Below are 13,304 nucleotides of genomic sequence, written 5' to 3'. Positions count from 1 at the left end.
TTAACATACGTTTGTTGGTAAACGGACCCCAAATTCCACTATAGTTATCCTCTCGGGGAGTGAGGTGGTTCATTATATTAATATTTTGTATCACTCCTAGTGTTACAAAACAAAATCTACAAGGAGGGAGATGAGCTGGCCACTCGCCTCCCTTTTAACTAAGTAACACTCTCAGATCATTAATTATGCAGCTGTGATACTGTGTTTGTAACACTGTTTTTTAATTATTCAATAAACATGTACTCAATTTCTCTTAGTTGTTATTAGGCATTTGTTTATTTTTAATGTATGTATATGACTAGGTTATGAGATCATTTATGTTACTGCTAATCATTAATACATTGTTATTTATTTATGCAGTTGGGAGCCCATCCTGTATTATTCTGCCATATTATACATATGTTTTTAGTTTATATACATTGAATTTATTACTTAGTGCTTCTTTTCTTGTTTATAACAAGGATGTGCAGGGCTATTGGAGCATACTGGGACTTAAGTTCCACAACTTCTGGAGAGCCACTGGTTGCCAAGCCTGCATATATAAACTATAACACGTTGTTGCACAGACCAGCAGACTCATATGTATCAGTGTGTGTGTGTATATATGTATATATAATAAATGAATAAATACATTAGATTAATACCAATAATGAAACACGATCATATACGATGCTCTATATGATCGTGTGATTAGTATTTATATTGCATCCCAAGGAAACATGTTTCGTCCACATAAGTGTTCTCTTTACCTGTCACAAAAACTTCCTCTGCATCCCGCACGGGCCGTGAGTGGCGAGGTGTCAGTAAGCTGAAGGCAGCAGACTGATGTGGAGGGAGGGGAGGGGAGAAGGGGCGTGCTGAGGACTGAGGTCCGTTCTGCAGCTTCTTTCCACCAGCTCCTGGGATACAGTGCACCCATCCATACTCAGCAGGGGGAGGACGGGAACTGTCCACAGACAAAGAGCTGTTCACTGCTGGCTCTCCAAGTCCCCTGTGCTCTCACTATATTGCAGAGCGTACAAGATTAAACACAAAGAAGAATGCTACAGAAATGTTTTTGGGACATTACTTTCAAGCACACCATCAGATTCCACCATTCATCGTTTTGGCCAGAAAATCGACCATGACCTGGAAGATTATCATTTATATATTTTTTGTTGTAGCCTACAAGCATAGTTCTGTCTCTGTTATCTACGTGTGTGGGGGAAATATGACATTACCTTGGTGAAGACAATGGGTTGTGCACCTGCTACTACAAGTTGGCACCTGTACATTATTCTTGCTCTTTATTATACACCTACTTGAAGCCTCTCTAATGGGATACCCACTTCCACAGTGGAAATGCAGAAATGGAATGTTCTGAACATTGCTAGTGATGGAGACAAGCAAGCCTCATCTTTCTAAATATGGCAAGGTGAGCACTATGACCAATGAGACTTACCGACAGAATACCACCATGGATTATCGTTACTATAATAACTCATGGCCAGAAGATCCTGTCTACCTTTTCCCTGTTCCAGTACTTACAGGAATAACTGTTGCTTGCATACTGCTATTCATCATTGGGATATTGGGGAATATCATGACTATGTTGGTAGTGTCTAAGTACAAGGACATGAGGACTACAACTAACCTCTATCTCTCTAGTATGGCTTTCTCAGACCTCCTCATCTTTCTCTGCATGCCGCTTGACCTCTACAGACTCTGGCAATACAGACCCTGGAATTTCGGAAGCCTCCTCTGCAAGCTGTTCCAGTTTATCAGTGAAAGTTGCACTTATTCCACAATTCTTAATATCACAGCCCTGAGCGTGGAGAGGTATTTCGCCATCTGTTTCCCTTTGAGAGCCAAGGTGGTGATCACCAAGGGCAGGGTGAGGCTGGTCATCTTTGTCCTCTGGGCAGTGTCATTTGTTAGCGCTGGACCCATTTTTGTCTTGGTCGGAGTTGAACATGAGAACGGCACCAATCCCCTTGAGACCAATGAATGTAAAGCCACAGAGTATGCAGTCAAGTCGGGTCTGCTCACTATCATGGTCTGGACATCCAGCGTCTTCTTCTTCCTGCCTGTCTTCTGTCTCACTGTCCTGTACAGTCTTATTGGAAGGAAACTGTGGAGGAGGAAGAGAGACAATATAGGACCAAGTGTCTCGCACAGGGACAAGAATAACAAACAGACTGTAAAAATGCTAGGTAGGAAACGTCATTCATATTATACTTTGCTTTATATAATGACTCCTTTTCTATAATGTAGACTTAAGAATTTATCATTAAAAACCACACAGCAGACAGCTGAGAAAAGCACATACATGGGGCAGACATGCTTTACTGTAGCCTCTATTATTCATCCTAGGGACATAGAAGGTTGTATTGGTTTAGATGTGTGAACAATGAGCAGCTAGATTTATTATTCCAATAGTTTGACAACCTGCCATTCAAAATAATTTATAGGGTGTATACTTGTCCATGGGGTGTTAAGTTACATATCTGTACAATTACATATCTGTACAAACAAAAAAAAGTTATATTTGTATTTGTTATTACTTAAGATATAGATTATTTTATATTAATATGTTCATTTTATGCTTTGACTTCCACACAAGTGTTTTCTAGTAATAATGCAGTATACTGGCAGGGATGGTGTATTATAATTCTGTAAAACCCCATAATGTGGTTAAGAATGTAACTAGCAATATAAGATACTGCTTAAATAAAGACCCCTGCAAGTGATAGGGTTAAAGTAACAAATACAGAGAAAGTAATTGTTTGTCTAATAAAAATGTTTTGCAGCTGGTTCCCATGGTAACCAGTAATCGGGCTCACTACCATCCAGTAAGCATTTAGGTTATGAGCTGCCAGTGCTTCTTCATGGAAAAAAAATATTCCTTTAATAGACACTGGATGTTACTCCTGGAAACTTTGTTTTATACATATAGTTATGTACAGTATGTAAGTGTGTTATAGTAGACCTTTGTTATATATAAAGGGGATCATGTAGTGGAAGCAAATTGCGTTTTTTGCATATAATACGCTTTTTTTTTATTCTGTGCAAGAGCTCAAAGCAGTAGTCCCGAAACTAGCACTTTGTGCGCACGCTCAGAAGGAAAAAAGCGTATTATATGCCAGAAACGCAATATGCGTCTAATTCTACATGACCCCCAAAGTGGGCATAAACTCTGCCAAGTATGCTAACCTATATGGTGCTGATAACTGAAAACCATCCCACAAGTAAGTGTTTATTAGAGTGTAAGCATAGCTTTCTATGTTTATAGAGATGGCATAATGCCTTGTTTAAAAAGTGCTACTTACAAAAATACACATTACAAGGTTACTGTAAACAGAATAAGCACAGTGCTGGTGCTGTAACATAGCCAATTACTGCTGCATGGGTGCTCAATAAAGGACCAGCACTTTATGTAGCTAATCCAATCCGTAGAACATACTGTACAGTGGGAATGAAGGGTCCTCCATACACCTTTATTTTATTTCTTTTTTTTTACCTTATTATTAAAGTTTTTGATGTTCATGTGACATGAACTTTACATCAATTGCTTCCTTATGGGTTCTGAAAGCAATGAAGCTACATATTGGCATTATTTCTGTTCATTAAGATATGCAAGTCTGAAGTATAGAATAATAAGCATTTTGTATAAGAATAAAGATAAAAACTGAGATGCATGATATCCATATACTCATCACTTACATAAACAAGGTATTATATGAATAAAATAGCAATAATGAACTGCAAGTAATAATGGAACAATCAATAAAATGAATAAAGGTAATAAACATAACTGGGAACAGTAACAAAGGTATATTTTACCACTAAATTGTATTAAAAATTATATTATTATCATTGTTATTGTTATTATAATTAACTTTCTTATAATATATAATAATAATAATAATAATAATAATAATAATAATAATATAAATAATAATTTGAAAATGGAAAAGGACGTTAAGAAGGACCTATAACTATTTTTATTTATTTTGTTAACATATTTTTTTGAATGCCCCTTAACCAGCAGAATATTAGGGGTCCTAGCATTGAGACCGTCACAAGATCAAAGTTGAGGTTCTCTTCTGCATTTTGTATTCACCAGGTCTGACTGCCTAAATAATTGAAATGTAGCTGTTACAGTCATTTTGAATAGAGGAGCTAAATTCCCCTTTCAAAAAGTATAAAATATATTTAGTTTGCTGTTTTTATTTTTGTTATTGTCATTTTTTATTTTACTTATTTGTAGGACCAGCCAACTAATTTAAGTTTGAAATGCAGTTTAAAGATAACTCAAAATTGATTGTACCTGCTTAAAGCTGCAGTTCCGTATATAATGGATTCTTTTATTTAGCTAGCAAATTAATTATCTTTTAAACTTGCATATGTTCATTTTTCTTAGCTATCCTCCTACAAATCATTAACTCCTTTTCAAAATCTCTCTTGAGGATAGACAAGAATGTCTGCCTCTCTCTTTCTCTCTCTCTCGCTCGCTCTCTCTCTCTCTCTCTCTCAAATGCGAACACACACACACACACAGTTCTCAGCATATCATGTGAAGGTAGAGGGGAGAAGGAGGTGGAGAAATTTACAGTGCTCAGAAGGTTGATTCAAAGCATCTCTGTACACTACACCAGATGCCATGTGACAGTGGTTGCCATGGTAGTCACATGACACTGTGGAAACTACAGAATTATAAATCATTAATAGAAAATTAAGGAAAATGGTTATTACCAAGTTTCTTCTTATAGCCTGCCACAATAATTTATGTTAAAAAAACACACCTAACTTTTCTTGGGATTACTGCTCTAAAATAATGTTACTGGCTACTACATCTTACTGGGACAACTCCCTTATTTAAAACTCAGCAACACACTGTTGCTGCCATCCTTAGCGACATTCGTAACTATAGAAACAATCAGTGCAATCTAGTTTGTTTCTATGGTTATAGATCATGAAAGGGCAGTTTTTCACTGCTATTTGTCAAACGGCTGCAACAGTGTGTTTTTTAGTTTTATCAAATCAAAGTCCAATTTTATGGATTAATCCAGTAAGTTCTAGTACTGAGCCTAATGACTTTAAATGAGTAACAACATATTCTAATTAAGTTATGCTTTAAATATGGGACATGTGCAGCCTGCATGTCTGACCCTATTGTACACGTCCTATATATAGGTATTTGTGCTGTGCATAAGCACACAAAATAAGTTTAGTGAAACATGCACTTTTATTTCTTATCTACCTAATAGTAGTAATATATATGTATTTATTTTATATATATATATATATATATATATATATATATATATATATATATATATATATTACTATTGTAATATGATATTGAGAATATTTTCTTTTTGGAACAATGTCAAAATTGTATAATGCCATAACAGTTAAACATGACTGTAGAAGGACGGACACATCAATATTAAATAGAACTACTGAAATTGAATATTAGTTATATGTGCCTTAACATTCAAATGCATTATTTTGCAGTAGTTTTTATATGGCTTTCCATTTTGTTATTTACACAACATATAAATCACTATATAAGATGAAATAAAGTGTTTTGTGTCATATTTAATTAAAATTACTAAAATACTTTCTATTGAAAACCCAAAAAAGTGAAGCTGAAGCAAATGTGTTATTGTTTATGTGGTTCTTACCTCAGTCACTGGAACTGTGTGGAGACTGTGGAAAGACAAGGCAGTAAACACTTTTTTGTGTGTGTTTTCATTTTGGGTTAGAGATAATAAAATTAAAGTAACATTGTAATCTGCTTAGACACAACAAAAAGTGATTCCAGGAAAACAGAAGCCTGGATGAACTGCAAGGTTTATTCTACACTTTGGCATTGTTTAAATAACTTATTACATCTTACTAATCATAACTGAAAATCATATGTGAAATATATGTTTTTAGCAAAGTATTTAAGTGTTCAATATTTGGGGCCTATTTATAAAAGGCCTCATTTGCACCTCCCCCTCCCCATTAATTATCATCCCTTATCACAATGATAAGGGATGATAACACATGGCCATTTATTAAAAATTCATCCCAGGACAGGGCATCCAATAAGAGGCTGTCCCGATGATGACTTTACTTCTGCATTATCTCCAGGATCTGAACCGGAGTCTTTAATACACATGTGTGACCTATTATATCCTGCTCCAGAATTCAAGACTTCTCCTGTGCTGTCCCCTCCACTGGAACGACCTCCCTCCCCCCACTGTCTGTCTCCTAATCTCAGCACCTTCAAACAGGCTCTCAAAACCCATCTGTTCATCAAGGTCTACCATCCATCCACCTAACCTTCCCCATCCTTGTTCTCCTCACCTCCCACTTCCCTACCTCCTCTTGCGCTTGATCCCCTCCACTGATTCCTCTCGTGGCTGCTGTCTGTTTCTCCTCCCCTTAGTATGTAAGCTCTTATGAGCAGGACCTTCTTCCCTTCTGTCTCAAGTGCTTGAAACTATTGAAGTATTGATTTTACTTGTTTTACTCTGTACTGTTGTATCCTGTTTGGTCTACTGTTTGTACTGTATTATGCATTTTCAATGGTACTGTGGAAACCTTGTGGTGCCATATAAAGAATAGTAATAATAATATCTCCTGCTTTAGACTTTTGTAAATAGTCCCGAAACTTAAAAATACGTAAACCATGCTGAAACAGCTGTATCCGCATGGTTTAAGGCAGTGATGGGCAAACTTTTTCAGGAGCGGGCCAAATAAAAAAGAAAAACTTTAGGCGGGCCAATATAATTTATTAAAAAACTCAAATATCGAAATATATAATACACATTTTTTGAATGGGACGGGAGGGTGTTATATAGCAGTGTTACCTCTATAAGTGCAGCGATCGTACAGACACAGCCCTTATTTCAGCAGGTTGTTGCAGATCCGTCTTTCTGGTGAGCCACTAACTGACAACACAGCAGCCAATCGAAATCCGCCTTAGTATATGGCCCAGCCCATCTCTTCTCACATGACTTTCAGCCATTAGGGGTCGGGCAGGTGTTTCAGTGATTGACATACGAAGTGTCCTTTTAGGAAGGAGGATGAAGTGTAATGGAGGAAATTGCTGGCAAGGCATAAAAATGAAGGTTCTGACACACAGGGTCGGCCCTAATAATTTTATGCATATTTTAATGAAATTTTTTAAAATATTGGCGGGCCGTAGCTTGCCCATCACTGGTTTAAGGCTTAATAAATAGGCCCCTTAGTCCCATAACCTAATGTGCCAGTGAAGCATATTACTAAAGAAAAGGTCCTCTAGAATGATTTCTTTTTTTTATTTTAAGGCATAAATTGGTAAAATGTTCAGCAATGCTTACTACTGAGCACTTTCAATATTATGACTATGACCCTCTTTTACATGACCACTAAGATCAGATCACCATCATTTTAATGAACTTGGTATGGTTTAGCATACAACACCATCTAAAACAGATTTAGTGAGGAGCTTTCTTACATAGCCCACATTCTGCATGGAACACTCTGATCTGCCAATCTTCTATTCTATCATGATGCTCTAAGTTATACCATGCCCAAACCCACATATGTAGACACAATTATAATTATTATTAAGGTTTATTTATAATGCCCCCAAAAATTCTGCAGCACCGTACAGAGAAGTGGTACAAAAAAAGAGTAAAATACAATTCAAGTAAACTAATATGAGTGCCAGAGAGAAAAAATGGTAACGTAATACAGGTGGTAAGACAAAAACGAGGATGACAAATCGGAGTAATATTACAGAAAGGCTAATTTCAAAGATAACATGGGTAGTAGAGCGCAGGGAGCAATGCCATGTAAAAATATAGTGGAGGATGTGAAAAAAGCAAAATAAATCAAAGTGGGTGACCAGATAAGGATAATATCTGGTGGAAGAAGAAAAGTAGGAAACAAGGAAGGTGGGGAAGGGGGGGGGGGGAAGGGGGACAAGTGGAAAGAAGGGCCTATTTACTCTACTGACTGCTATAGATATTCCTATGTGCATCTATTCACACCACTTGAGTGCTACTTTATCTTCCTCCTCTCATTTGCATGCAGATGACAAGATAAGGTTGGTTACCCACTTGCAGTAGGAATCCGCCAGGGACACCACCTGTCAAAAGCTGTTAGATTTGACATGCAGTAATAACCAGAGCTTGCAGGGGGGTGGGTGGGGGGTTTACAAAAGTCGATACCGCGTTGAAGCAAAACCATTTACAAGTCATTCATTAAAACCAATACATTTAATTCCTATACTCATTTACATGCTTTGACTAGCAATAAAATGCTAGTAAAGCATTATTTTTATTGCCAGTAAGGGACCTAAAACTAACAGCGAAAGTATGCCAGGAAAGAGTGAAAACCTATTAAAACATTTGGGGGTATATTTACTAAACGGAGGGTTTGAAAAAGTGGAGATGTTGCCTATAGCAACCAAATACTGAAATTGGTTTAACTCAAAAAGAGGGAAAAACTGCACCGGGTGGTTCATATACTTCCTCAATAATATATCAATCCTGTCTAATGGCATCATCCATAAAAATTGAGGATCGGTGCACCCGATCATTAATACATTGTAAATCAAGAAACAAGGGAAAGAAAAGAAATGATCAAATGGGGCACTCAAAATGAACCCTAAGTTAGGATTATAATGTATGTATATTGATTACTGTAAAATACTTCTTTATTGATATTCATTAAAACATTCTCATAGCGAAATATAAAAGGTGATAAATGGATGAAACTGGTATAATACAACAACTGATAAAAAGACAAACTGAAATTTGTCTTGCCGCGTTGCTGCTCTCTTGTACCACTGGACTATTATAGGTTATAATGTATATTATCAATACTACATCTCCGTGGTTGATGTATTCCTGGATATTAGATATTAAATGATGCTAAATATCCAACCTCTAGGCCTAGAAAAAGCTTCTAGCGAAACGCGCGTCGGCGGACGCCGCGTTTAATGCTCTCTTTAATCCTGGCAGTTTGAATAGATAGTTTAACCTCTAATAGTAAACAGATCTGATCACATATACTACAATACTTTAAGCAGCCTAATGAGATCTTTGTGCACGCTGCAGTCCTGATATTGAGAACGTTCACACTGGTTAATTAAATTTGCAGCCTGACACAGCTGTGGCAAACTCAGTATCATAGTACCATCTACATACTAGATAGATAGATCCTTTTATATATGGGGAAATAGGGAAGATAGCAGGACAATGGATTAAATTATAACTATGAATATATAACCTGTTTAGTTGATTATATCTAATTGTGGTCCTGATATAATTAAGAGGACCAATAAACTTTGAGTATGTTGCAGTCTAAAACCCGTATAAATAAGAGGGGATAAGAACCTATGAATATATTTACATTTAGGTCATTGTAAAAAGGTTTAATACAGTGCATATCAATACCTTCAAGTTACAACCATTATAGTATATGTTGTATAATAACCCAACCTCTACATAGATTGGAGGTATTTTCCAGGAGATTTATTATATGTCCCAATGGTTTAAGTTATAATTTTTATACCTAATATATGGTTTATATGAGATAACTATTGGGTTGTACCTATTTCAACTAACTGGTATATGTCAATCATACCAGTTTTATTAAACTCTTGGTATATATCTGTTCTATCATCTAGGGGGCATTATATTAATTTATACTCTTATTATTAGAGGTTGGATATTTAGCATCATTAAATATCTAATATCCAGGAATACATCAACCACGGAGATGTAATATTGATAATATACATTATAACCTATAATAGTCCAGTGGTACAAGAGAGCAGCAACGCGGCAAGACAAATTTCAGTTTGTCTTTTTATCAGTTGTTGTATTATACCAGTTTCATCCATTTATCACCTTTTATATTTCGCTATGAGAATGTTTTAATGAATATCAATAAAGAAGTATTTTACAGTAATCAATATACATACATTATAATCCTAACTTAGGGTTCATTTTGAGTGCCCCATTTGATCATTTCTTTTCTTTCCCTTGTTTCTTGGCCTATAGCAACCAATCAGATTCTAGCTGTCATTAATTTAGTGCATTCTACAAAATGAAAGCTAGAATCTGATTGGTTGCTATAGTCAACATCTCCACTTCTTCAAACCCGCCGTTTAGTAAATCTAGCCCCTGGGCTCCTCCATGACCTAAAGCAAGGTGGACACATTGTTAGTGTTGTATAAGCTGTTGAATGACAATGTTACATTCATGACATGTGATAGTTGAGGACTTGGTTGCCTTGTGTATAATGCATTCTCATTTCTTTTCCAGCCGTGGTGGTGTTTGCATTCGTCCTGTGCTGGTTGCCGTTCCATGTGGCACGCTACTTGTTTTCTAAGTCCTTTGAAGCAGGGTCCTTGGAAATAGCTCTGATCAGCCAGTACTGTAACTTGGTGTCATTTGTGCTCTTCTACCTGAGTGCTGCTATCAATCCTATTCTGTACAACATTATGTCAAAGAAATATCGTGTGGCTGTCAGCAGACTATTCAGACTAAAGCAAGTTTCCCGAAAAGCACCTTATACAATGAATGATGAAAGTTCTCCGGCTTGGACAGAATCCAATGTGAGCACATGACAATAAAATGTCAGCACAAGGAAAACATGGGCTACCTTTTACCAGGAAACATTGAAGCCATAATATTCCAGAAGTCAAGTTGTAGGATCCATCAACTATGTGGTGTGCTTTATTCATTTTCACACACAATAGTATCTCAGGATTAATGCGCTGTCTATATGTGGTGAGATGGATGATCAGTGTTTTGCATTAGTGCAAACCTTAATATTCATTACTTTTCCTAGAGTTATTTTTTCTTAAGAGAAAGAGATAATTTTTGTATTGGTTTCTCAGAAGAGTGCTCAGGGCAGGATGGTTCTCTTCTGAGGTTTGATACATTTAAACAGTATTTAATAAGCTATAACCTACGTGTCTAGAGTGCTGCTATGATCTATCGGTTTTATGTAATGTATTGTACTGTTCCATGCACTTCCTGTGGCTTAGTGTCCAGAGACTAGTGGTGTTACTAGTGAGTACAGTATGATGTTTTAATGTCACGTGAGAAAAGAGAGGATAATAAAATCTTGTGAAAACGAAATCTGTCTCTTATATTGTATTTATTTAATAAGATATTTACACTCAGTGCAAAGGCATCTTGAAAAACAGATCTTTAGGATTGATGACCTGTGCCATTCCCTTTACATGGGCTTTCCAGGAACACGTTGTTAGAATCTTACCTACCAGTCAATAACTGGTGATTTTCTGGTGAGCAGAAAACCTAAACCGCTAGTATGCATAATAAAACTCATAATAAAAAAAAACATAATAAATATAAAATATTATTTTATTGTCTCTTTGGCTCAAAAATGTTCCTTTGTATTTATTATATTATATTGTGTATTTGGGAAGAGGTCATATGTGCGGCTTATACTGTACATTTGCATACCAGTTCCAAGATTCAGTATTAAAGGGGAACTGCAGTCAATAATTTAATAGTCCTAAGCATCACTGCCCTGTATTATCAACACAGGCTTTGGTAGATATTTTTCTTTAACAAGTACCTTAAACTTTTGTGCAGAAAACACCCCACCAGTGGCGGAACTACCATTGGTACAGTAGGTGCAGTGCTCCGGGGCCCATGGAGATAATGGGGCCCGCTGCATGATGGCAGATTCAGAGGGTCGGGGGCCCTAGTTCCCTCTTCCCTACCTACCTGCACCGGGGCCCACAGCACGCTAATTCCACCTCTGCACCCCACCGTATTATAACACATGCTTACAATACACACTCATGTCTACATAACAGCACAAAGCATGTGTATACATAGACAGGCTAAATACCCCATGTTATCATGAGAGTTATTTGTAAATGGGTTAACAGGAGATTAAATATAATAATTTGGAATGTTCTTAATTTCATTAGAAACCTTTTATAAAGCAAGGCTTCCTGTCTGGAGTAATGACTTTAGTTGTGTCTTAAACCTGGTTCTCAAAGAGTAATTAATTACTCTCTTTGGCATTAATATATATCAAAGGCTGTGTATTACTGGGTTAAATACTATACATTAAATAGCTAGATTGTGTTCACTAAAATAAACCAAATGAAATTCATTATATTCTCTAAATTGCAGTAGGCTGCCATGTTAGGAGGGACATGTTTCTCTAACTTAGCAGTCAGAGAGCAGTCAAAGGATTACTTTGCAGAAATACATTGTGCTAATTGGCTAATTTATACATAGACAGTGGCAGGGCCAGTTAGGTTACAACAGTTTAAATCACTTTAGTTTTTGACCTGTATCAGATACCACTGCCCTAAGGATGTGGGAGCAGCGTGCCTTGCTTGTAATGGACTAGAAAGGTACTTTACTTTGTAGCAGAGCTACACTGGGCGGTCAAGTTAGCTCCAGTGTATTTTACCTTTATAGTTCTATCAGAAAACGTAAATTTTATGGTTTAATTATCCCCTGACCCATACTGAAACTGGAAGTTAATTCATGAATTAATAAAGTGTATCCTATAAAAGACCGTGGTTAAAAGTTAACGTTAGTATTTTCAGTAAAATATTTATATTTTGGATATGTCATCTTTATATAAAATAATATTAACATTTGTTTAATAATTAATTCCAGACTGGACAAACCAGAGAAGCCAGGCATCCAATCCACCTTTTTTAAATTGATTTGAATGGATACTTGTCCTACCTGGTTCCTGTTGGCTTCAATATTAGATATTTTGGCTTCTGCATTATGTTACCAACCCCATAAATTGGTTAGTAGTACATAGAGCAAGAATGACCCATATTTGGAACCCAGTTACTGGTTACAAACGCTTGCTTTTACTAAAATTTTACTCTGAGCAATGAAACTATAAGAAATATATTGTATTAACATTGTTGTATTTGATTATGGAATCTAGTTACACTGATATATTTACTGGAAGTCAGAAGATTGGACCTCCCACATTTGTACCTTTGTGACGAGTATATAAATAAAACATAATACTGTATGACGAGGTTGAATAGCTCTGCTTAACATTTCAGCATAAAACATACAAATAAATTGTTTTGTTGCATTTTAGTTCTTTCTAAAAGTTAAAAAAAAGCCGGATGTTTCCCTTTAATATTGGGGTGTGGGAGTAGCTGTATAATGTCTGAAGAGGCAGCTGAAATGTCCCTTTTCTGTTTCCTTACATAGAGCAAAGTGGTTTTCTGATGTACATTATAGAACACAAAGCAGCCTCACTTTAATAATGGTTATATCTACCAGCAATGTAGAAATCACTAATCA

General features: G+C 36.3%; 1 protein-coding gene across 1 annotated transcript; it reads left to right on the top strand.

Annotated features, from left to right (window-relative positions):
• Window positions 1–930: 930 nt before the first annotated feature.
• GHSR (growth hormone secretagogue receptor) lies at window positions 931–11,085 on the top strand. The gene is made up of 2 exons (XM_075200574.1): window positions 931–2,192; window positions 10,296–11,085. The coding sequence occupies exons 1-2, from the start codon at window positions 1,376–1,378 to the stop codon at window positions 10,598–10,600; spliced, it is 1,122 nt and encodes a 373-aa protein (XP_075056675.1). The 5' UTR covers window positions 931–1,375; the 3' UTR covers window positions 10,601–11,085.
• Window positions 11,086–13,304: the final 2,219 nt, after the last annotated feature.

The sequence above is a fragment of the Mixophyes fleayi genome, chromosome 3, assembly GCF_038048845.1.
Source record: "Mixophyes fleayi isolate aMixFle1 chromosome 3, aMixFle1.hap1, whole genome shotgun sequence".
NCBI classification, from domain to species: domain Eukaryota; kingdom Metazoa; phylum Chordata; class Amphibia; order Anura; family Limnodynastidae; genus Mixophyes; species Mixophyes fleayi.
The sequence above is the reverse complement of the archived record's forward strand: the minus strand, read 5'-3'. Positions and strand labels throughout refer to the sequence as shown.